The sequence below is a fragment of the Camellia sinensis genome, chromosome 1, assembly GCF_055761805.1.
Source record: "Camellia sinensis isolate YWXY chromosome 1, ASM5576180v1, whole genome shotgun sequence".
Taxonomy (NCBI): domain Eukaryota; kingdom Viridiplantae; phylum Streptophyta; class Magnoliopsida; order Ericales; family Theaceae; genus Camellia; species Camellia sinensis.
In genome coordinates, this window is record NC_138961.1 from 150509452 (window position 1) to 150536754 (window position 27303).

Consider the following 27303-nt stretch of genomic DNA (forward strand, 5'->3'; position numbering starts at 1 on the left):
TCCAACAACACTTATAATATTATATACAAAAATTCTCTATATATGTCTTTTAAAAACAAAAAGATCTCAATGTACACCTTTTGAGTTAAAAAAATAAACCCTAATTTTTTTTCCCATTGTTGTCACTTTGCTTGTTACATACTCTATACTCATTTATTACTTGCAAAACAATACTCTCAAAACATCTTTCATATTGCTTTAATCTCTATGTTTACAATCTATTATTTATATCGCTTTCTTATCAATTCTACAATTTTTGATTGATTTTGATATGGAAGAGCTGCAAATTTATGGAAGTTCAAACCTAAGTAAAAATATGTTGGGTTATAGAAAAACAGTAATGAAAATGTAGTTTTTTTCGATTTTAATTCGGAGTACCAGTGTTGAATTTATGTATTAAATTCAGATAGCAATCGCCGAGATATATTTACTTCTTCGACATCTATATTTCAAAAATTATTAATAAATTCGGTATTTTAGTTCCGATTTTTTTAAAATCGAATATTTTTAATTTTTTTGGTTACCAAATGCCGAAATATATAGTTTCATTTGGCTATATAGTGCCAAATTAAAAAAATTTCCCGCCCTTTTTCCAAATTACATGCACTGAGAAACTGAGGTTAAAGGGCCCAATGTTTTATTTTGGAGGTTTTCAATAGAAGTTTTTATGGAGGTCTTCCATGGTTGGCTTCAATGGACTCACTTCAGACATTGGATGTTTTTACTTCAGTGGGGGTCTTCAAGTTCACATGGGTGGAAGTTTTTTGGTCTTCAAGTTTTCAAAAGTGTGTGAAAATGAGAGGTAAGTGTGTGTACAATAATATTTGAGTGAAGGATATAATTGTAATTTTTAGTGTGTGGATTCAGAAAAACAATCAATAAATAAATTAACAGGTGTATGTATTAAGAAAAGATTTGCTCTGAGTTATTTAGGTGTGTGGAAATATAATTTCCCAACAAAGTGGAGAGGAAATAATAACTCCCTTATCAAAAACACAATAAATAAATTATGGATAAATTACAAATACACCCCCTGAGATTTGTTTAAAATATAAATCGCTCCATGTGGTTCTGGAAATTACATTCCATCCCTGAGGTTTCTAATTTCATAACAAATCGCCCCTTTTATTAATAAATCATCAAATCAATTAACAGTTTTTAATGATATTAGAAATATGTTTCAATTAATAATTGAAGTAATTTTATTATTGTATAGGAAAACAATTATGAATTTTATTTTTTTTAATTAATTCTGTTAAATAAATAATTCTGACAAGAAGGTATTTATAATTTTTCAAATCACATGAAACAATCTGTACTTTAAACAAATTTCAAGGAGTGCATTTGTAATTTACCTATAAATTATCTTGAATGCTCATTATCCACTCTCAAAACAATCAGTTAAATCGCCAACAAACAGAAGCCCCAAACTTCCCTCTGCCAATGCTATAAATTATTTGGATCATTTATATATAAGTCCCATGTTGTGAACTTATAATCCATTAAGTACTAGATAAAATTATTTGCTCCTTCAAGTCCCATTAATTTTTAATAAACCAAATTATCCTTCCAACAAACTCTAGGCGAGTTGTCTCGATGTCGCCTTCCCTCTCCCTTTCGTCCTCAAGTCCTCCATCGACGTCCTCGATGGAGCTTCGTTGCTGGAAATCCAGCTCCACCACTAGAACCACCGCCTCCTTCCCCTACTTAGATCTGCGGTGTCATCGTTGTCGATGAAGATGAAGAACTCAAACCCGCGAGTGGCTCATGTGTGAGGTTGAGGTTGTTGTTGATCTGTCTCTGAACAGATCTACCTCTCTCTATCGCCGCTGATTTGCCTCGTCACCACCTAAAATTTAAGGTCTCTGGGAGGGTTGGGTGAAGAATTAGGTAGATTTGCGGCTGTTGCTTATGAGAGTCCACCGAAAGATGAGGACTAAGAGCCGGCGCTGGAGACTCGTCCAGAAGGCGATGAGTCCATTGATTGTGAGGTTTTGATTTTCACTAAGTTCACAATTGCCACTGCCATTAGAGAGAAAAGAGAGAGAGAGAGAGAGAGAGAGAGAGAGAGGGAGAGATCTGGGATTTTTTGAAATTGAGAACCTTCTCAATTTATAATATTCTCAATTTTAATCATGAAAAAAATTGAGAAATTTCTCAAAATTGATAATTATAAATTTCTTAGTTTTGATAATATTCTCAAATCATATTAGAAAAAAATTGAGAAATTTCTTAGTTTTGATAATTATAAATTGAGAACATTCTCAATTTTGAGATTAAAGGGCAAAACGTCTTTTTACTTGTAAATGGGACTTACTGGTTCAAAAACTTTTTGACAGGACCTAAGCTACCACCACATATGTAGATAGGACTTTTACAGCCCAAACCAGCCCAGATCAGCCTAACCCAGCCCACTTTCTCAACCAGTAATTTCACAAGTCTGATTGAACCAAATTTGTCGTCCCTTTCTCTCCCTCAAAAACCCTAAATCCTCTCTGCACTCGAATTCACAAATCCCAACTTTCAATCACTGAGATTACCGCAAATAAATTTGTAATCACTGAGATTACACCTAAATTTTGCCACTAAAAATTTTGTCGATGATTTATAGTGTAAGCTCATTGATACTTCAACTTTGTGGTGCTCTTAGATGGCGCATAGCAGCAAAGATCTTCTGGACTTGGAGCTCAAGAATTCATCTTCATCAAACCTAGGTCTCTCTTTCTTCCTCACTTTTTGCCTATCTTCCCTCTCTCTCTCTCTCTCTCTCTCATTCTATGTATGTGATATAGTGTAGAATCTACACTTTTTGTCTGCAAAAACAACGACTTACAACAGTCGCAAAACTCAAAAACCACACCCCCTGATGGAAAGCCCTTCACTTTCTCCATTCCCAAAAGCCACGGTACTTTATATTCCCCTATGTCTCTCTCTCTCTCTCTCTCTCTCTCTATTTATATATATATATATATATATACATATAATGAATGGTAAGTTTTATCTTGAAATATATGCACCAGGACCAGTTAAGCTGCACCCAAGAAAAAAAATAAGAATTGTTTTGTTGGTTAAAGCAGCGCGATGATTGTTAATCCGGTAGTCTTAACTATGAGCAAGTTATATTGAATTCTTTGAAAATTCAAGAGAAGGAAATGTATTGAAATATGGGAAGAGAATTTAATTCAATTATCAAAAGTTGTTTGACTCTATTCTAATATTTTTATGGTATTTTGTTTGTTTGTTTTTTTTTTGTTTTTGTTTTTTAAAGCTTAGTTGACGAGGTCACTAAGAGAAAGCAATATTTACTTACACCGACTTCAAATCCAATTCAAAGTGCAATACCCATTATTGATAATATTTGATTTTGAAGTTTTGTAAGAATCATTGAAAGCATTTGAATATAACATAACAAATTTGGTCTTTCACAAGTTCCACCATTTTGGGGAGAAAGTAATTTGGTCGGCATGAAAGTGAAGCCCTTCACTCCTACTTTAACCCTCCAGTTCAATCTCCTTCCTAACAAACAAGGAAAGCGTATACATCCTTACCTTCTTCCTCCCCCATCCCTTTCCTCCCACTTTTCCATCCTATCATGGAACTTTGAAGACTTGTTCCAATGGGCATAAAACTGGATGATGAGAAAGAAGAAAGGATGGAGTGATGACTAAATCTTTTTACAAACAATGGAGCCTATCCCCTTTCTCCTCCTAAACAATCATATATATACAATGTATTTAAACATATAATCATATATGGAGTACACCCATTTTCCCCTCCCAAACAATCTTACATATACAATGTATTTAAAACATGATCATATTCAGTGATAACCAACCATAGATTAGTTTTAATTCACCTAATCCTCATGCAATTTCTACAACAATCATAGCTATCCTTCACCGATAACCCAATATAGTTATTTCTAAATAGATATACAATTTGAAGATAGATAATTTGTTCAAAATTTCCAAAGATGAGGCGTATTATCTACCCTCATCTACTATTTATTTCAAAACATTCAATTTCATGTTCACAACATCAATTTCATTTACTTATACAAAATAAATAATATGATCATTTTAGGGCAAACCCCCTCTTTTCTCAAGTATCAACCAAGTCGCATTTTCAAACCCCACAATCATTTATCCCTCATTCATCAAAACCCCTATTTCCATTTTACACTCAAACCCTAGGTTTGTTCACATTATCCCCAAATCCCATCATTGTTACACAACGACAAATAACTAAGTTAAAAACCATATTAAAGTATAGAAAATCCCTACCTCAAGTTTAGAAGATCAATGGAGTAAGGATGGAACTTCAACAATGTCGAAACCAAACTCTAATCGGATCAAAATGAAGCTTTCAAGGTGCTCTACCCTTTTTCCAAAGGCACTAGGGCGGAGAGATCAATAGATTTAGGAGAAAATGTAGAAAGAGAGAGAGAGAGAGAGTAAAGTGTCACGACCTAAACCCGGCCCTATGGGTTTAGCACCGTAACCGGCCAGTAATCCGAGATTACCGAAGGCCTACATAACAGTAGCACAGTAAAACAGAGTACAGGGCCTGGCGGAAGCCAATACAGTAATTAAACAATGCCCAATGAGCTGTGACAGTCTGTATGCAAAAAGACTTTCCATACATATATACATAATCAGTACAGAGTAGTATGCACAAAATATACAATCATTCAGACTAGGGACTCCATCCCTTACATGACAGTACAATAAACATTCAGTCTATACAATCCATTCGGTTATTACAAAACAGTAAGACAGTACAGAAGGGGGAGTCCTAAAACACCCCTAAGCCTTAGCAAGATAGGCTTGGAACCTCGCAGTGAGGCACAGTAGTTGGCTTGACAGAACTAGAGTAACCCTGATGCTTCTAGCCGCGGTCTGGTGCCTGAACACCTACATATATATATGAGCAGTGAGCTAAAGCCCAGTGAATAACATAATGCGTAAAGAGGTTAAGAATGAATATCCTTACAGTATGAAAACAGTTCATTTAAACAGTATTTCAGTTGTTCAGTCAGTACAGTCGTATGTGGTACACCTATTAACATAACAGTACAGTAAACAGTAGGTCTCAAAAGACCGAGCAGTAGATGATGGCCATCAGTCAGTAACAGTAGTGGTTCCAACAAGGGAACCGACAGAGATTTCTGTCGCAGTAACAGTAAACAGTAGGTGCTAAGGATGCCACAATACAGTTCAGAATATATGACATACATTCAGTCAGTTAACAGTAATCAGTTCAGAAAACAGTACAGTTCAGTTGTTCAGAAGATAATCATTTGTGAACATATCTTTACACAATCGATACTCACAGAGTTTGGGCTACAGTATGCTAGAGTGTGCCTCCCCAGTCGCCAACCCTACACAGTTAACAGATTGAACACACTAAGCTACACAGCTGGGAAAGATAATAACTTAATCCCTAATTGCCTCAGTGTGTTCTACATCTATATCCTCAACAAGATGCCTTAAACTAGGTCTCAGAATGCCTAGAATGAGATGAGGATGCAAAGATGCACTTTTAAAAGCATTTTTAGATTTTTCAGAAAACAAGGGTCACGCTCGAGCGTATGTCACTCAGCTCGAGCGGACATGCAGACAAAGGTACCCGCTCGAGCGCAGAATTACCCGCTCGAGCGTTCTGCAAAAATAGTCAAAAGTGCTGGATGAGTGGAATCTCCGCTCGACGGACGCTCGACGCCCGCTCGAGCTTGAGACACACGACTCCGCTCGAGCGGACTGTAAAACAATGCAGAGATACTGGATGCTCAGATTCCACGCTCGAGCGGCACTTCCCCCACTCGAGCAGAAGTGCAAAATCTGGAAAACCCAGATTGCACCTCCAAGCTAAAAACCAAGTTTTAACAACTCAAAACTCGACCTCTTGGGCTGAATTTCCAGAAAACATTTGTAAACACATAGTTAAACATGATTCAAAACTCAATTTGAGAAATCAAAGCCAAAGGGTGTTTAATTCAAACTCAATTTCAAACCAATTTCATGAACATGGAGAACATGCAAACATGCATGAATTCAAATCAATTCAAAGCTTCAATTTGATGCTCTAAGGAGCCAATTGTTTCCAAAACATGATGAAATCATGGACTTAAACATAATTGTGGACATGCATGTAACAATTTGCCATGAACTCAACTCAAAATCCAACAATACTAACATGCATGCAAAGATTGAGCTTCAATTCAACAACAATGGACCAAAACATGACTTAGTTCTACAATGAAGCATGAACCATGCAAGAACTAGCTCAATGACATCAATAAGAAGATGAGTTTCCTACCTTTGCCTTGTATTCAAGATTTAGGAGCTCAAATTAACAATCAACCTTCAAGTTTCTAAGCAATTCTTCAAGTTGAATTCAATTCACCCACTCTCACTCTCTCTAAGGTCAGTTGAACAAGAGATATGGCTGAGGAAAACATTTTGATTCAAGTGTAAGGCTCAAATATGTGTGAGATAGTGGATCACTAGGGTTAGTTTGGTAAATAAGGCCAACTTCAGCAATTGATCAATATTTAATCTAATTTAATCATACCTAATCCGTTTTCAGATAAATACCCCATAAAATCACATTAAATATGAGGATCATAAAACATCAATCAATTCCCAGTTCGGCCGCCGATAAGGCCTTCAATTAGCAGTTTAAACATAAAACGTGAACAGATCAAATAAACAATCAAACAGATAGAATACAAATTAACATACATACTCAGTCAATTCAGTTCCAGTTTTCAGTCAGTCAGTCCAGTACTTTAATCAGTTCAATTATCAGTCATAATCAGTTCAGTTTAACGGTAATCAATGTTTATCAGTAAGCAGTGGTGAGGGATATTACAGTCTCCCCTCCTTATAAAGAGTTTAGTCCTCTAAACTCGAGTTACCTTCATTCTGGAAGAAAACAGGATTCAGTGGAAATAATTCAGGATATCTTTTAGCCATGTCCTCTTCCCTTTCCCAAGTGGCATACACACCACCATGGTTCTGCCAGTCAACTTTTACCAGCGGGATTTCTTTGTTTCTCAGTTTCTTGATCCGTCTGTTTACAATCTGTATAGGCCGTTCCTCGTAAATGTAGTCATCACTCAGCACTACACGAGTAGGCTCTATTACATGGAAAGGATCCCGGAGGTAGTCTCTCAACATAGAAATGTGGAAGACGTTATGCATATACTCCATTTCAGGAGGAAGTGCAACTTGATACGCCACCGGATTGATTTTCTCAATAATCTCATATGGTCCGACGTATCTCGGTGCTAACTTGCCTTTGACTCCAAAATGAGTCTGGCCTTTCATCGGTGTCATTTTCACAAATACGTGATCACCCACTTCATACTCTCTGTCTCGTCTTCTAACATCAGCATAACTTTTCTATCTGCTCTGTGCAGTTTTCAATCTCTGTTGTATCAGTTTCACCTTTTCGGTTGTTTCATATACAATCTCGGGCCCAAGCAAAGGCCCATCTCCAACTTCTGCCCAGCAAATCGGAGATCTACATTTTCTGCCATACAATGCCTCGAAAGGCGCCATACCAATACTCGAATGGTAGCTGTTATTGTAGGCGAATTCAGCCAAGGGCAAATGACTTTCCCAGTTTTCCTGAAAATCAAGGACACACATTCTCAATAAATCCTCCAAAGTCTGGATGGTCCTTTCTGATTGGCCATCTGTCTGAGGATGATAGGCACTACTCAGTCTCAGTTCAGTACCCAATGCAGTCTGTAGGCTTTGCCAAAACCTCGATGTAAACTTCGAATCCCTATCAGAAACAATGGACACAGGCACTCCATGCAGTCTAACAATTTCATCAATGTAGAGTATAGCCAATTTGTCCGCATTATAAATTGTCTTAACAGGTAAGAAGTGAGCAGATTTAGTCAGTCTATCAACAATAACCCAAATCGAGTCCATACCTTTATTGGAGCGAGGCAATCCCACTATAAAATCCATGGTGATATGCTCCCATTTCCACTCCGATATCGGTAAGGGTTGCAATAAGCCTGCGGATCGTTGATGTTCGGTTTTAACTTGTTGGCAATGAAGACATTTCGATACAAAATCAGCAATTTCTTTCTTCATTCCCGGCCACCAGAAGTTCAGTTTCAGGTCTTGGTACATTTTCGTATTCCCCGGATGGATAAAAAATCTTGCGTTGTGGCCCTCTTGCAAAACTCTTCTTTTCAGTTCAGTATCATTCGGTACGCGCAGTCTTTCTTGAAATTTCAGTACATTATTCTCATATCTGAATCCCGGTCTCGGTTTAGATTCTCTTTCTTCGATGATCTTCTTCAAGAAATCATCCAGTTGCTGTTTTTCTTTAATCTCTTCAATCAGTGCTGGTTGCGCAGAAATAGCAGCTAAGGTTCCACCTTGCTCTCGCAAAACAATTTCAATTTCAAATCTTTCAAGGTCACAAAGCAACTCTCTCTGCCCAGTAAGCAAACAGGCTAAGTTTCCAGTCGATTTCCTGCTCAATGCATCAGCAACGGTATTGGCTTTTCCCGGATGGTACAATATCTGTAGGTCATAGTCTTTAATCAGTTCTAGCCATCTCTGTTGTCTCATGTTCAGTTCTTTCTGTGTGAAGAAATATTTCAAACTCTTGTGGTCGGTGTATACTTCACATGTCACCCCGTACAGATAATGACGCCAGATTTTCAGTGCAAATACTACTGCAGCAAGTTCCAGATCATGGGTCGGGTAGTTCTTTTCATGCGGTCTTAGTTGTCGGGAAGCATAGGCAATTACTCTCCCATTCTGCATTAAAACACATCCCAAACCCTTATGAGAAGCATCACTAAATACAGTATACCCATCCGTACCTGAAGGTAAGGTAAGAACCGGTGCAGTCACAAGTCGAGTTTTCAACTCCTGGAAGGCAGATTCCCTTTGGTCAGTCCAGTCAAATGATATCCCCTTCTGAGTCAGTTGAGTCAACGGTAAAGCAATTTTGGAGAAATCTTTGACAAATCTTCTGTAATATCCAGCCAAACCCAAAAAGCTTCGGACTTCAGTCACGTTGGTTGGTCTAGGCCAGTTCACTACAGCTTCGATTTTCTGCGGATCAACAGAAATTCCATCTTTGCTAACAACATGCCCCAAAAACATAACATGGTCAAGCCAAAATTCACATTTAGACAGTTTAGCATACAGTTTCTGTTCTCTTAAGGTTTGTAGGGCAAGTCTCAGATGATGTTCATGTTCTTCTATACTTTTGGAGTAAATCAGTATGTCATCAATAAATACAACAATAAAATTGTCAAGGTACGGTTTAAAGATCCTGTTCATGAGGTCCATAAATGCAGCTGGTGCGTTCGTGACTCCAAAAGGCATAACTAAGAATTCGTAATGTCCATACCTCGTTCGAAAAGCAGTTTTATCAATGTCATCTGATTTAACTTTCAACTGATGGTATCCGGATCTGAGATCAATCTTCGAAAATACTTTAGCACCCTATAACTGATCAAACAGGTCATCAATACGCGGTAATGGGTATTTATTCTGTACAGTTACCTTATTCAGTTCACGATAGTCAATGCACAGTCTCAGTGAGCCGTCTTTCTTCTTTACAAACAAAACAGGTGCGCCCCATGGTGAGGTACTAGGTCTGATGAACTTTTTGTCCAATAGTTCTTGCAATTGCACCTTCAGTTCTTTCAGTTCAGTTGGAGCCATTCGGTAAGGAGCTTTAGATACTGGCTGTGTTCTGGGAACCACATCAACGGTAAATTCAATCTCCCTGTCAGTCAAATCTCCTGGAAGATTATCTGGAAAAACATCTGGGAATTCTCTGACTATAGGAATACAATGCACATTAGCATTATCATCAGTAGACACAGTCAATACAGAACACAGATATCCCTTACAGCCCTTTCTAATCAATTTTACAGCTTTCACAGATGAAATCAGATACAGGGGAGGTACTACTCCAACCCCATTAAACACAAATTCAGGTAGACCAGGTGAATGGAAAACTACTTGTTTCGTTACACAACCTATGGTGGCATGATATTTCGTTAACCAGTCCATCCCCAATATAACATCAAAATGGTCAATGTTCAATGGCAGTAAATCGATAAACAGATGTGCATCTCCAACAATGATTTCACAAGCAAGGTACATGTATGCACAGGTCATAGATCCCCCAACGGGTGATGATACAGCTAACAGATAATTCATGGGTTCTAAGGGTCTATTCAATTTACGCGAAAAAGCATGCGACACATAAGAATGTGTAGACCTCGAATCAATCAATACATAAGCATTCTGAGTACAAATAGAGAGAATACCTGACACAACGGTCTCGGTATTCTGGACGTCTCCCAGTACTAGGGCGAACACTCGGCCCTGCCTCATAGGCTCTTTCCCGGTAGCTTTGGGGTTCGGTTTCGGTGTAACAGTTGATGCCGCTACGCTTGGTGTAGCTTTACTACTAGCTTGCGGAGCAGAGGGACAGTCTTTAACCATGTGGCCCACTTTGCCACACCTATAACAGGCTCCTGATATCTTGTAACAGACTCCCTTGTGATTTTTACCACATTTAGAACAGGGCGGTATTGTACGGTTTCCTTGACTAGACGTAGTCGTTGACCCCGTATTCTGTTTCTTGTTTAATGAACTATGCTTGCCTTTCTTAAACTTAAAACTCTGCCTTTTTTCCCGCCATTCAGGCGATGGAGTTTCAGTTTTCAGTGCTTCAATGTTTGATTCAGCCATCAGGGCTCTGTCAAGAACATTTACATAATTCGGTAGTTTCAGAACATTTATTCGGTCAAGAATTGCAACATTAAGGCCGCCTTCAAATTTTCTGGCCTTCTTATACTCAGTATCCACCATATGCGGTGCATATCTAGCAAGCTCGGTGAATTTCGTCTCGTATTCAGCCACAGACATTGCTCCTTGTCTCAGCTGTTCAAACTCATTTACTTTTCTGTCCCTAACACACTGAGGGAAGTACTTTTCAAAGAAGGCTCCTTTGAATTGAGCTCAAGTCAGAACGGTATTTTCATCACGGATGAGCATCCACCACCTTCTAGCTTCTTCTTGCAATGCAAAGGTGGCTAACAGTACCTTGTGTGCTTCAGAGCACGGGAAAACTTCAAACAATTTTTCAGTCTCCAGAACCCATGCTTCAGCTTTCAACGGTTCTAAGCCTCCCTGAAAGGACGACGGTTTCATTTTGCTGAACTTATGGGTCAGTGCAATTATGTCCCCATCATTAGCATTCACATTTTGTACATTCACATTCACATTTTGTTCTGGTACAGCCAGAGGAGGTAGGGGCTTTTGGTTCAATTGTTGATCCAGTCTTGCAGTTATCAGTTCCATCATTTGTTCCAGCCTGGCCATTCTGGCCTCAGAGGATGAGGATTCAGTTTCATTTGCAGTGTTTGCGTTATCCATTTCACTATAAGCAGTTATAACAGTTTTAAACATAAGCAGTCATTTGTTTAACAGTTTAACACGTTAGCATATATTCAGTCATAACATAACCACACACTAATCATGCTCATGAGATGCCTTAATTACCTTTCTAGGACACCCTATAGCTCATTTGGACACGTGTGTGCGGTATAACTCGTGGTAAGTATCACTCTGATACCACTCTGTCACGACCCAAACCCGGCCCTATGGGTTTAGCACCGTAACCGGCCAGTAATCCGAGATTATCGAAGGCCTACATAACAGTAGCACAGTAAAACAGAGTACAGGGCCTGGCGGAAGCCAATACAGTAATTAAACAATGCCCAATGAGCTGTGACAGTTTGTATGCAAAAAGACTTTCTATACATATATACATAATCAGTACAGAGCAGTATGCACAAAATATACAATCATTCAGACTAGGGACTCCATCCCTTACATGACAGTACAGTAAACATTCAGTCTATACATTCCATTCGGTTATTACAAAACAGTAAGACAGTACAGAAGGGGAAGTCCTAAAACACCCCTAAGCCTTAGCAAGATAGGCTTGGAACCTCGCAGTGGGGCACAGTAGTTGGCTTGACAGAACTAGAGTAACCCTGACACTTCTAGCCGCGGTCCGGTGCCTGAACACCTACATATATATATGAGCAGTGAGCTAAAGCCCAGTGAATAACATAATGCGTAAAGAGGTTAAGAATGAATGCCCTTACAGCATGAAAACAGTTCATTTAAACAGTATTGCAGTTGTTCAGTCAGTACAGTCGTATGTGGTACACCCATTAGCATAACAGTACAGTAAACAGTAGGTCTTAGAAGACCGAGCAGTAGCTGGTGGCCATCAGTCAGTAACAGTAGTGGTTCCAACAAGGGAACCGACAGAGATTTCTGTCGCAATAACAGTAAACAGTAGGTGCTAAGGATGCCACAATACAGTTCAGAATATAGGACATACATTCAGTCAGTTAACAGTAATCAGTTCAGAAAACAGTACAGTTCAGTTGTTCAGAAGATAATCATTTGTGAACATATCTTTACACAATCGTTACTCACAGAGTTTGGGCTACAGTATGCTAGAGCGTGCCTCCCCAGTCGCCAACCCTACACAGTTAATAGATTGAACACACTAAGCTACACAGCTGGGAAAGATAATAACTTAATCCCTAATTGCCTCGGTGTGTTCTACATCTATATCCTCAACAAGATGCCTTAAACTAGGTCTCAGAATGCCTAGAATGAGATGAGGATGCAAAGATGCACTTTTAAAAGCATTTTCAGATTTTTCAGAAAACAGGGGTCACGCTCGAGCGTATGTCACTCAGCTCGAGCGGACATGCAGACAAAGGTACCCGCTCGAGCGCAGAATTACCCGCTCGAGCGTTCTGCAAAAACAGTCAAAAGTGCTGGATGGGTGGAATCTCCGCTCGACGGACGCTCGACGCCCGCTCGAGCTTGAGACACACGACTCCGCTCGAGCGCCCAATCCTCCGCTCGAGCGGACTGTAAAATAATGCAGAGATATTGGATGCTCGGATTCCACGCTTGAGCGGCACTTCCCCCGCTCGAGCGGAAGTGCAAAATCTGGAAAACCCAGATTGCACCTCCAAGCTAAAAACCAAGTTTTAACAACTCAAAACTCGACCTCTTGGGCTGAATTTCCAGAAAACATTTGTAAACACATAGTTAAACATGATTCAAAACTCAATTTGAGAAATCAAAGCCAAAGGGTGTTTAATTCAAACCCAATTTCAAACCAATTTCATGAACATGGAGAACATGCAAACATGCATGAATTCAAATCAATTCAAAGCTTCAATTTGATGCTCTAAGGAGCCAATTGTTTCCAAAACATGATGAAATCATGGACTTAAACATAATTGTGAACATGCATGTAACAATTTGCCATGAACTCAACTCAAAATCCAACAATACTAACATGCATGCAAAGATTGAGCTTCAATTCAACAACAATGGACCAAAACATGACTTAGTTCTACAATGAAGCATGAACCATGCAAGAACTAGCTCAATGACATCAATAAGAAGATGAGTTTCCTACCTTAGCCTTGTGTTCAAGATTTAGGAGCTCAAATTAACAATCAACCTTCAAGTTTCTAAGCAATTCTTCAAGTTGAATTCAATTCACTCACTCTCACTCTCTCTAAGGTCGGTTGAACAAGAGATATGGCTGAGGAAAACGTTTTGATTCAAGTGTAAGGCTCAAATATGTGTGAGATAGTGGATCACTAGGGTTAGTTTGGTAAATAAGGCCAACTTCAGCAATTGATCAATATTTAATCTAATTTAATCATACCTAATTCGTTTTCAGATAAATACCCCATAAAATCACATTAAATATGAGGATCATAAAACATCAATCAATTCCCGGTTCGGCCACCGATAAGGCCTTCAATTAGCAGTTTAAACATAAAACGTGAACAGATCAAATAAACAATCAAACAGATAGAATACAAATTAACATACATACTTAGTCAATTCAGTTCCAATTTTCAGTCAGTCAGTTCAGTACTTTAATCAGTTCAATTATCAGTCATAATCAGTTCAGTTTAACGGTAATCAATGTTTATCGGTAAGCAGTGGTGAGGGTTATTACATAAAGATCTAGGTTTTTGAAAAGTTTTAGAGAGAGAGAAGAATGAAAAAGTGATATAAAATATCACTTTCGCGATTTGATATACGCACAGTCCGCTCGTGCAGAAGAGTTGACGCTCGAGCGTCAGACACAAAAAAGTTATTCCGCTCGAGCGCAAGAAAGGCCGCTCGAGCACCAAGACACAACGAATGCTCATCGCTCGAGTGCAAGAATTCACCGCTCGAGCGTAGAAAATACACTCCCAGAAGTTTTGCAGACAACAAATCAACACTCGAGCACAGGAAAGGCCGCTCGAGTGTCCACCCGCTCGATCGTAGGAAATGCCGCTCGAGTGTAGAAAATATTTTTCCAGTAGTTTTGCAGACCTGCAAAGTATTGAGAGTTCGCAAAACCCGCTCGAGCGCAAAGAATGACCGCTCGAGCGATAGAGCAAAAATCTGGGCAATAAAGGTTTGGAAAAATAAGCAACCAACCTATTCTAAATGCACAACTATAATCCAATAACCAAAATAGAGGGGATACAAGGGAAACAAGATATGAATCTCTATTCAAAATCATACAAACCCGAGTCCGAAGTACTACAAGTGACGTGTCAAAACCGGAAAAGCTATAGATGATTTCAAAATTTGAAGATCTCGCCCTTGGTCAACAATACACGATCTCGCCATTAAAGATCAACACTCTCAATTAAACAAGAGATTACATTTTAAACCTGCATAAATTTGTATCAGATTTAGAGAGTTTCATCGAGATTTGTAAGTGTTGTTGGAGTTTTAGAGGTTTTGCTTTAATTACGTGTTTGATTATTGTTCGAGTTAAATCAGGTATGTTGATTTGTTGATTAATTTTATTTTTATTTTTATTGTGTATGATCTGATTTTGTTTGACAGAATGAAAGTAAAATTTTACTGTGGTATGTGCTCTGTTTTTGTTTGACAGAATGAGAGTTAAAATTTTACTCTAGTATGTACTATGTTTTTATTTGATAAATTGATAGTAAAATTTTATTCTGGTATGTTCGATTGACCGCTTTCAGAGCAACAAATTCAAGCGATAAAACAGAGTGAAGGAGACAAACGGTTCTGTCATTTGATATTTGCCCATTTATATAAAAGGGTATTTCAGTTTTTTCACTATATATTTTTTCATTTAATGAACTTTTAGAACCATTATTTTATTCCATGGGTTTTACACAAAAAAAATCCCGATAAGAGGGCTTTTCACCAAAAATTTCCTTATTTTTTAGTAGAAAGCCCACCTATGAAAATATCCTGCCCAAACCAACCCAGATCAGCCTAACCCATCCCACTTTCTCAACCTGTAATTTCAAAAGTCTGATTGAACCAAATTTGTCGTTCCTTTCTCTTAGAGATGGCAATCGGAACCCGACCCGACGGGGACCCGACCCCCCTACTTCGAACTGAGTGGTGATTCCCTGAAAAATTCCCCCGACGGGCTGGGGGTGGTATTAAAAATTAAATCCCCGATGATATACGGGCCGGGGACGGGGATACATGCTTCAGCCCCGGACCCGCTCCGACCCCGGCCCGATCCTCGCCTCGTTTGCCCCGATGTAAAATCACTATTTTGCCCTTATATATATATATATATATCTATTCTATTATTAAAAGCCAACACCAACTTTGGTGTCATGAAGCCTAGCTTAGAATTTTTTTCCAATTTTTCCAAAAATGACCATAACTTCTTGAATAATTATATTATTTTTACACTTATATCAGTTTGTAGTTGAGGGTAACATGGGAAATTTAAACCATTCAGTTTCACTACCCCACATTTTCCACTACCCCACGTTTCTAAACTGCACAGCAGTTTCAAATCGGGTGACATCAGTTCCAAATCAGGTTCAACATCTTCCAAAAAGTGTCGAACATCTTCGTTGCATTTTCCATTTGTTTCGATTTCATTCAAAAGTTCTGTCCATCTTTAATGTATTTGGTAAGTTCTTTTCTGAAAGTTATCCGTATTTGGTAAGTTCTCTTTTGTATTTGGTTCTATCTGATTTCAATTTCACATGTTATGTTATGTGTAGGTATTCTAGACAAAGCATCAAAACTAAAGTGTTGAATTTAAAAATAGTATTAGAGTGGTGCCATATTAATATGGCCATTTAAAAAGAAAAAACTTGACAAAGGATCAAAACTAAGTGTTGTATATCAAACAGTAACATATATGGAAGGAGATTGCTCACTGGGATGACTTTCCAGCAGCCCAATCAACCCAAGAATCGACCTTATCCTCCTCTGCATCTTCTGTGAATTTTATCCTCTTTGCAGTGTTCCTCTCCCCAACACCAGCACAACTCCACCAACACTGCCGCCGCCGCCGCTGCAACAACAACAACAACCACCCACATTATCAACCTCTCCAGAACAGAATGATTTTGTAGTTTTGTTTTGGATGCTATACATAGGAACGGTTTCTTGCAGTTGTAATGTGTGTGTCATCTTCCCTTTTTTATTTGGTTAGTTTTGAACATCTTCACTATTTTGCATGTATTTTGCATTTGTTTCTATATGATTATTGGTTTTAATAATAGAATAGATAGATGGGTGTGCTTTATATTTTTTGTACTCAAAAGTTCTGTCCAATTTCTATATGATTAAATGGTGAGTACTTATTCCAATTCCTTTTTTTTAAAAGCTTTTGGTGATTGTGTGTTTGTGTGTAGATTCTGCAACAAGGACGAGGTCGGAAAAACAGTAGCCATAATAGTGGGCGTCTTGGCCGGTCTCGCCGTTTTGATTGTTCTTCTCTCTGTTTGTCACAAAGCACTTGGTATGATCTCCCCCCATTTTTTTATCATTTCTGATAAACAAAAGACAAAAAATGAAATTGGGTTGAGCTCCTCATTTTACCATCCAGATTGAAGGATACAAATATTTTATTCTGTAAAATCTACTAAAAAGAGTATCCAATGAAATAGTTTATTAAGTTTATTGAACAATGAAATTCATATAATTGGATTACATTTTTCTTATAAAATAAATAAATAAATTACCTATATTAAAAATTATATTATTCGTTCAATTTTCTTTGATCAAATTAATCAAAAATTTTATACGAACTATTTTGTGGATAAACCCTACAAATGAATGGTTGTTTCAAGCACTAGGTGAGCCTCATAGTGGGTATGTTAATTAAGTAAACCAACCTCTTGCCTATGTTTGGAAAAATTGTGATTTTAAATTTTTTTTTTTGAAGCTATTGTTTGAGTAGTATAAAATGTGATTGTTATAATAGGGACCAAATTGACATATCGTGCAAACATCAGAGACTATTTATATAATTTATCTTCAATTATTTTTTATTTTTTATTTGGACCGGAAACTGATAGTTTTTTATTTTATTTTTTTTTATAAATAGCTGTTAGAGTCAATTTATATGGTGAAGTTAACTACTAGGCAAATCATAATGAGTCTTCAAAGAGTAAGATGAATAAATCTGTTTAATAATTCTTTGGCTATTTAATTCTATAATTTTTAGTTTTCTTTATGTACATTAAATCTGTTTCAATGTTACTATTTATTTTTCATTATGAGTATTCTAAGCCTCTTAGGTTTCTACTTTTCTATTTTGTGTGCTTCTGTATATACTTATGCTTAAATAATAATAGAGTTTGTCCTGTTTGGTATGTTTCTATTTGGTATTTTTTTCACTTACCTTTTATTTTATTTTTTTATTTTATTTTTGTTTCTCCTATTCAATTTTTTGGTTTGGCACAGGTGTGGAGATCTGTCACCATCCAAGAGGATATGTTAATTAAGTAAACCAACTTCCCCACCCATGTTTTTTTTTTTTTTTTTTTTTTTAAGGTATTATTTGAGTAGTGGAAATTGCAATTGTTAATTGACATATGGTGGGTAGGTTTACCAACCATAAAACCCATAATTCAGTTTAAAAAAACTTTTGGGCTTTTTGGGGCTTTTTCCCATAATTCAGGGTCATGAAGATATGTATTTTTATATTTTTTATTTTTTGTAATTCTGTTAATTATACTTTCGGTAATACTAAATATTCCAACTAAATCAAACATTATTTTGCGTTGTATTTTTTGGTGTAACAATGTAAATTTTTGTGCACGTTGCTTTATGACTTTGTGTTGTTCAGAATAAACAACTTCTCAAGTGATTCTTTATCTACACTTATCTACTCTGACTGTAAGTATTCTAGACTTATTGATGGATTATTGTAGAGTTTTTTTTCCCCCCTCAATTTAGAGTTGAGTATGCTTTATTTGAGATAATGCAGAAATATATGAGAATGTGTGTATATATATCATATTAAATTCAGAAAAAAAAATGCAATTGAATATATAAATTAAAAAAAAAATCAAATTGAATGAGGATGTATTAAGCGTTTGAAAACAGCTTTCTTAGAGTCTTGAAGCCATTGTCTTAGAAATTTTTTTTCCATTTTTCCTAAAATGACCTTAACATTGTAAATAATTATACTATTTTTACACTTATATCAGTTTCTATTTAAGGGTAACATGATAAATTACTAATTCACAAACTGAATAACCTCCACTACCCTCGTTTCACAAAATGCTACAGTTCCACGTTTACAAAACAACTGCTGCTACTAGCCACTTTCTCAGTTCCCTCTTTATTTACAAACTTTTCCTACTCTTTTGGGAAAACACTATTCAACTATTCAAACAACTTTTTCCTTTTTTTTTTTTTTTTTTAATTTGGTAGAGAAAGACTAATCAACTACATTCAATTTTATGGACTAATCATCTAACACTGTAAGTGTACTATTGTTAAGCTTTTGTTTGTTTTTTTGTGTATAAATTCAGTATTTTAAAAGTAAATTTGTTTGTTTACTTAATTTTGTGTGTTTGTTATATAAAATGTGTTTGTTATTTAAAATAAAATTCAGTACTCTTAAAAAAAATCATATAAAATGAGTGTCTTGGATTTTTTTTGTATTTTTTTTTGTGTAATTATACTTTCTGTAAAAAAATTTATAGAAAAAAAAAATTATTAGTTTGATTTATTTGTTAATACAATCAATGTTCATAAAATTTCTTTTTTTTTTTTAAAAAAAAATTATTGGTTTGATTTGTTTGTTAATATAATCAGCATTTTAAGCGTTTTTAAATTTAAAATGTATATCAATGTGTTCTATTATTAAAAAGGAACAGCTTTCTTAGAGTCTTCAAGTCATTGTCATAAAAAAAAAATTTCATTTTTTCTAAAATGACCTTAACTTTGTAAATAATTATATTATTTTTACACTTATATCAATTTTTAATTAAGGATAACATGATAAATTACTAATTTACAAACTGAATAACTTCTACTACCCATGTTTCACAAAACGCTGCAGTTCTACATTTACAAAAACAACTGCTATTGCTAGGGTTTGGTTAAACCAAACCTCACCTCATCTCAGATTCTCAGTCCCTTCTATCTTCCTCTCTTTCTCTCTCTCTCTCTCTTCTACTCTCACTCTCGCACCTCTTCGCGGCGCCGATGGTCCTCCTCCTCCGTCGTCCTCCTCATCCGCCAATCGTCCTTCTCCGTCGTCCATCGCCTCCTCCGTCGTTCTCCTCCGCCGATCGTCCTCCTCCGACACAGATCTCAGTTTTTTTGAAACAGATTGTGTATGTATATAGATTATTTTTTTTTATGTTGTTGAAACAATTTTTTATATATGTATGTGTACAGATTTTTTTTTTATAATTTTTTTTGAACGAATACAGATCTGTTTGTGTGTATATAGATTTTTTTTTTATGTTGTTGAAACAATTTTTTATATATGTATGTGTACAGATTTTTTTTTTTAAATTTTTTTTGAACGAATACAGATCTGTTCAACAGATCTGGTTGTGTGTATACAAAAAATTTTTTTTAATTTTTTTTGAACGAAAACAGATCTGTTGTTGAAACAAATCTGTTTGTGTATACATGTATGGTGGTGATGTTGTTGTTGATGGTGTTGTTGAACAAAACAGATTTGGGCCGAGAAAATTTCGGTGTCGGGGAAACCCGATCCCTGTTAGGAGAAGGGGATGGGGACGATGATATGTTCCCCATTGGGGCGGGGACGGGGAGATTTTCACAATCGGGGATTGGGGAAGGAGAGTGTAATCCCTGGTCCCGCCCCGGCCCGTTGCCATTCCTACTTTCTTTCCCTCAAAAACCTTAAATCCTCTCTGCACTGGAATAGGGATGGCAATCTGAAACCGACCTGACGGTAACCCGACCCCGAATTAAGTGGTTATTCACCGAAAAATACCACCGTGAGGATGGGGACGGTATTCAAAATTTCATCCCCGATGATATCCAGGCCGGGGACGGAGATAGGTGTTTCAGACCTGCCCCCGCCCCGCCCCGCCCCGCCCCGCTTAATCCCGAGGTGAAATGACAGTTTTGTCCCTGCCATATATATGTATCCTTGTGTTTGTCTAGGGTTTGAGACACTCACTCACACCTCTCACTCACACGGCGCTCTCCGCTTGCTCCTCTCAATCTCTCTCTCTCGCTCGCCGCCACCACTGGTTTGGCCTCCCCCTCTCTTTCTCTCACCGCTGCGCCTCTCTCCTCACCGGCGATCCTCCGTCGCCACCGATCCTCCCTTACCGCCTCACCTCTGCCGTTCCTCCGTCGCTCCCTCACCGCTGCTGCTTTCTCTCCCTCACCGCCGCTCCTCCGTCACCGCCGACCTCCCTCACCGTCGCTGCTCACTGATTAGGTATCTCTCTCTCTCTCTCTAGGGATTTCGTTCTAGGGTTTAACCTCTTTTTTTTTTTCCTTCGAAATTTATAGATCTATCTATTTTATCTACAGATCTGTTTATTGATCTTTTTTTTTTTTTTCCTTCGAAATTTATAGATCTACTTGTTGGTGGTTTATTTTTTATCTTCGAAATTTTGAATCTGTCGAAATTTATAAATTTTTGATCTGTTTAGGAATTTTTTTTTCCTCCACTTTTTTGATCTGTTGGCTCTGGGATATGACGAAATTTCTGAACTTGTAGTGTAAGAATTAAGTTGTTTTTTTTAAATAGTAGAGGAAAAGTGGTATGAATTGAATGAATTTTGGTTTTGTTAATTTATTGGTGGTTTATTTGACATTGGATTTTAGGGTTTTGAAATAGGAAGTGTAGCCAATTGTTGAATGTGTTTTGGTGATGTAGGTTTGATTCAGTATGTTGGATTGAATTTATGGTTACAATTTATTTATTTATTTATTTTGCTTTTCTTAGTTGATGTATGCTTTGCCCATAGTTCTAGAAGAGTTTGTTTGATTTCAATAGTCATGGGAAAGGCAATGAAAACATGGAGTATTATCATATGTATACACGCTGGGGTTAGATTGTTTATATGGGTAACATTTCTTTTCTTTCCTGTGGACGTATATGGGAGTAAAATGTGGCCTCAGTGTATTCTCATTTGCAAATTACAGTTTGTTAGTGATTTTAATAAGCATTTGCATGTAGTTTTTCCACCAACTTGCACTGTATTTTTTGGGATCTTTACAAAACCGGAGAAACTATAATGGTATTGTTGATACAAGTTGAAGGAATTGTGTCTTGTACTTTTTGGAGAATGTTGTGGGTTCAAAAATTTCTTTATGGGGCTTTTGTAAATGAAAACTGAAATGGCACTGGCATGATAATATTTTGAACTGGCTGCCTTAGTTCATGGTTTTCCTAATAGCTAATCATTATCTTCATGCTACAGCCTAACAAGTTTTGTTTTATCATTTAGATAATCAGATTAGGAGTTTGATTTGGTGCCTAGTTGTAGATAAGGTCCACTTGAAAGACTCCTTTGGTCTATTATCTTTTATTACTTCCTAAAACAATAGAAGTACTCTTCTAACTGTTTACTTTTCCTACACAGCATTCAACTTTACATAGACTGCCCTTCTTTGTACGTCTTATGAGTTTTTCATGCTTTTGCAGACTGAGCTGATATCAGGGTACCAAAATGGAAATATTCGTGTGTGGGATTTGACAGCAAATTCATGCAGCTGTGAGTTGGTATGTGCTCAATATGTATATTTTTTTAATTATTGGATAGGAGTCGCATTATATAGTTGGCGTGGCATTTTTTAGTGTTGTTTGGATTGGTTTTCACATGGAGAATTATGTGCCTGGATAAATAAGGCTGTAATATAAAGGGACAGATTCTGATCCAGTAACTCTAATTTTCTCTTTACCTTGCAGGATCATCAACCTATTCTTTTCAACAGGGGATCAAATTAACCATAGGTAAGATGAGAACAAAGATAAACCCTCATAGTTTATTAATGATTTTATGTTGGATTGAATGATTTTTCTTAAATCTGCTGTTGGAAGAATTTGTGTAGGGGGTATTGGAGAAACAGTGTATTTGATTTTATGTTGTAATGGATATATATATATTTTTTTTAAATTTCAATTTTTGGGTAACCTATCCCTTGCGGGTTGTGCTTGGGATTAATTATTCTCTTTGGTACTTGTTGAATTTTCTCGTGTGCGTGGGCTGATGTTTGGTTTGTGTTATTTTGTTGCTATATGATTTTTTGTTTGTGTTATTTTGTTGGGCTGCTGAATTTTCATGTTGTAATGGATGTTGAATTTTCATAATGTTGCTACAGGGTGTAATGGATGCTGAATTTTCAAGATGTTGCTACAGGATTTAAATGGATGTTTATTGATGTTTTGTATGTTGCTACAGGATTTAAATGGATGTTTATTGATGTTTTGTTTTGTATGTTGGCAACAAAATGTTGCTTCAGATAATGTTGCTTCAGATTTTTAATCAATTTACAGATGTTGCTTCAGATTTTTAATCAATTTACAGATTTTTAATCCATTGTTTCAGGATGAAAATGGATTTTCAAGATGTTTTGTAAAAATGGATGCTTCAGGATGTTTTTAATCTATTTACAGATTTTTACATATATAAAAAAATAAAAATAAATAACCACCGGGGATTTTCGGGGTCGGGAATCCCAGATCCCTGATCAAGGGCGGGGATGGGGCCGGGTTATGGGTCCTCGTCGGGGATCGGGGACGGGGCATATACTACCTTCTGGGATCGGGGATGGGGGTAGTCCCCCGCCCCTCCCTGCCCTGTTGCCATTCCTACACCCGAATTTACGAACCCTAACTTTCAATCACTGAGATTACCGCAAATAAATTTGTAATCACTAAGATTACAACTAAATTTTGCCACTAAAAATTTTGCCAACGATTTATAGTGTAAGCTCATTGATACTTCAACTTTGTGGTGCTCTCAGATGGCGCGTAGCAGCAAAGATCTTCTGGACTTGGAGCTCAAGAATTCATCTTCATCAAACATAGGTCTCTCTTTCTTCCTCACTTTTTGCCTAGCTTCTCTCTCTCTCTCTCTCTCTCTCTCTCTCTCTCATTCTATGTATGTGATATAGTGCAGAATCTACACTAATTGTTTGCAAAAACGACGGCTTACAACAGTCGCAAAACTCAAAACCCACACCCATTGATGGAAAGCCCTTCACTTCCTCTGTTCCCAAAAGCCACGGTACTTTATATTCCCCTCTGTCTCTCTGTCTCTCTCTCTATTTATATATATATATATATATAATGAATGGTAAGTTTTATCTTGAAATATATGCACCAGGACCAGTTAAGCTGCACCCAAGAAAAAAAAAAGATTTGTTTTTTTGGTTGAAGCAGGGTGATGATTGTTAATCCTGTAGTCTTAACTATGAGCAAGTTATATTGAATTCTTTGAAAATTCAAGAGAAGGAAAGGTATTGAAATATGGGAAGAGAATTTAATTCAATTATCAAAAGTTATTTGACTCTATTCTAATAGTGTTATGGTATTTTGTTTGTTTGTTTGTTTGTTTGTTTGTTTGTTTGTTTTTGTTTTTTAAAGTTTAGTTGACGAGGTCACTAAGAGAAAGCAATATTTACTTACACCGACTTCGAATCCAATTCAAAGTGCAATACCTATTATTGATAATACTTGATTTTGAAGTTTTGTAAGAATCACTGAAAGCATTTGAATACAATATAACAAATTTGGTCTTTCACAAGTTCCACTATTTTGGGGAGGAAGTAGTTTGGTCGGCATGGAAGTGAAGCCCTTCACTCCTACGTTAACCCTCTAGTTCAATCTCCTTCCTAACAAACAAGGAAAGCGTATACATCTTTACTCTCTTCCTCCCCCACCCCTTTCCTCCCACTTTTCCATCCTACCATGGAACTCTGAAGACTTGTTCCAATGGGCATGAAACTGGCTGATGGAGGGAGTGATGACTAAATCTTTTTATTTTTATTTATTCATTATTTGGTTTTTTTTTTTTTTTTGGGGGGGGGGGTGGGGATGGTTGACTTGACAAGATAATGCAAGGGCTGTACCTTTCCTTCATCACTAGTTGAAGTTCATGCAACTTGTATTGTATCATTCTTAAGCCATGTGCAATCAACTGCTAAAATCCCATTTTATGACTATTTAGGTTATGTATGATTTTGGTCAGTTTTCGGTATAATTTCTTGTGTTTCATAGATCATATTTTTTATGTTTCACAAGTTGGGAATTTGTTAGTAATAGATTTGCTAGGCTTGGGCTATATTGGCCATCTATGGGTCTCAATTTAACTCTTCTAACGGGGTCTTAGAAGTTTTCATATAAAAATTTAACACTTTTCATTTGATAGAGGCTAGTTTTAGTGGCTTTTGGCATATTTGAAGTTCCTTAAGGACTGTGTGATGCTGTTAAATACTCAAGTATGATGCCTACACAATTCTTGTGTTTTTCTAGAGCTTTTGTTTTGTTTTAAATTTATTTTCTTTTAATATTTTGCACAAAAAGGCTTTTAGCACCATAACCATGTCTTTCTAAGCTGCAATCCATGCTTACATGTTCATATCATACAAAAAGCCCCCAACCAAGGCACTATTCACATCACAGGTGCTATTTATGTCTTCTTTTTTTTTTTTTTTTTTTTTTTTAATATCTAGATTAACTAACATTCCAATCTTCAGCCCTTTATTATATTCATCACAAGTCCTAAAACCCTTCATTATTCTGTCATGATTGATTAATCATTGGTGAATCTGTCCTTTAATAGTTTGACCTTCTGATCAGCATAAATTTTACTATTTTAGTATTGACAAGTACTGGTTTAGAAAAAATTAAATAAAGATAAAGACTACTGAAATGTAATTGGATAATTAAATGCTTAGACAGAGAAAAAAATGATGCTACTCTTATGAGCACTTAGTTGTTTTGTTTGTCCATTTGTCAGTTATGGGAAAAGTAAAGGATTTCTTAGGAGTTATGTCGGAAGCAAATCAAAGGCTGCAGAATGATGCAAAGGTATGCATTTTTGTTGTACACTTGACCAAATTGTCTGTAAAATTTCATTGATTTCTCTCTAATTTTGACGTGAATGTGCACTTAATAAAATACAGGACAACGTTGAGGACTATGATATTGAAGTTCTCACTGGGAATGAGTCTGAGTACATTGAAATGGTCAGTGAAGTTGTTCTCGTCCAATTCCTCTATGGACCAAGCAGCACTAATACGATCCATTTTTAATGTTTGGGTGCATCTTATTCAGGATTTGATGCTGGGTGTTGCTGATCTGCATACACCCGAGGCTGTTTCTGCTGCCCAGTCTGCAATAGCTGGTTATCAACCAGTGATTTCTTTGGCAGCTAGCAGCAGTGAAACAGAATCGGAATCCTCCAGTGATGGTGATAGTGAAGATGACAGTGATGACGACTACAATGATGACAATGCCACAGCCACTCCTCCCAAACTTAAAAGAGCGAAGTCTGTTGAAGATGATTCTTCAAGTGAGTCATCTAAAAAACACAAGCCAAAAAAGCAGCCAAAGATTGTTGAGCTATCATAAGACTGTTCTGGTCTTGAGTTAGGAAAGATCCAGGATCAATTTGTCAAAAATATGGGCTGTCAATGAACAAGGGTTGAAGCGTGCATCCACAGACAAGAAGTTGATGTGAAGAAGCTTACAAATATAAGTGATTGTGTGTTGAGTTTGTTATTTATACAGGATTTATTAGTCAAGCCATCTTCACGGATTGTAGACATTTTTCATATCACATCCTTCGTTCATGATTTTGCCTACGCTAAAACTTTTGGAATAGCGTCTCAAAATGTAGTCTCCTTCTCTATTGAGCTGAGTAGAAGAAACAACAGTAATTATGGGCTTGAGTAATCTATAATTTCTTGAGAATCAGTGCTTTATTTGTTTATTTATCAATATTCAATTTGAATATTGGGGGGAGCGGTGGTTTGACATCATAGTTCTATCACTACATTCTAGTATGATGTTTGGTTTGAGTTTTAGAAAATTAATTCACTCCTTTTAAAAACTTGTTTTAGGCGGGCTTTTAAATTTTGAAATTTGGCCTATCGGTTGTCTCTTTGGACATTCGGCCGGTCGTCTTGATCAGTGGTTCTTTTTTTTTTTTTTTGCAATTGGCACTTGAATTTTTTTTTAATTTTATATTTTTAATAAGCCAATATTTTTGAATTTTTTTTTAAAATTTTTTTATGAACTTTTAATAAATTTTTGAATTGTATGTTTGGTTATGAATTATAAATTTTTATATCAGATATCATGTCACTTTAAAATTTTCTCACTCAATTTAAAATTCTTTTCAAAATTTATTCACCAAATAAATTTTTTACGTTCAAATTATAATTTTAAAATTTATAAATTTAAAATATAACTTTTATTTTCAAATTATATTTAAAAAAATTGACCAAATGCTACCTTTCTATCTCTCACCCCTAGACACGACAGGTGTCGCTTTAAATGGTCAAAATGATTTTTTTGTTTTTTTTGGGTTTTTCAATTTCGTCTAACAGCTATGTTTTTTTTTGACAATGCCCCAAACCCGTCCCAACTGAGGTAGGATTGTGACCCGATTTTTTTTTTTTTTTTTGGAGAACGTGACCGGATTTAACTGTACAAAACTTATAGAGGAGGTTTGATACAACGGAATAAAATGAATTGAGAATAGAATGAGAGTAAGAATAGAATATAAGGTTGAATGGAATGTCCATTTTCATTCTATTGTTTGGTTGTCAATATGAAATGACATAGGAATAAAATGATAATTCTCATTCTCATGTTTTTATTTTTTTTTCAAACTAGTAATAAATAAATTAAAATTTTATATAAATCATAATAATTTTAATAGTTGTGAAAGTGATGGTGTGAGTCGTAGTAGTGACGGTGGTAGTG

General features: G+C 36.5%; 1 protein-coding gene across 4 annotated transcripts; it reads left to right on the forward strand.

The window, feature by feature from the left end:
* The first annotated feature begins 2501 nt into the window (after positions 1-2501).
* LOC114321766 (uncharacterized) lies at positions 2502-26287 on the forward strand. 4 transcript variants are annotated; one of them, XM_082887023.1, is made up of 8 exons: positions 19875-20796; positions 22012-22089; positions 22276-22320; positions 23334-23397; positions 23489-23596; positions 25331-25401; positions 25497-25559; positions 25648-26287. In XM_082887023.1, exons 4-8 carry the CDS (start codon positions 23334-23336, stop codon positions 25942-25944), a joined length of 603 nt encoding a protein of 200 aa, XP_082743149.1. In that variant the 5' UTR covers positions 19875-20796; positions 22012-22089; positions 22276-22320; the 3' UTR covers positions 25945-26287. The 4 variants fall into 4 exon arrangements, with proteins under 4 accessions (XP_082743162.1, XP_082743149.1, XP_082743153.1 ...); XM_082887029.1 differs by having other exon boundaries at positions 19947-20796; positions 22012-22081; XM_082887027.1 differs by lacking the exon at positions 22276-22320.
* The last annotated feature ends 1016 nt before the right edge of the window (positions 26288-27303 follow it).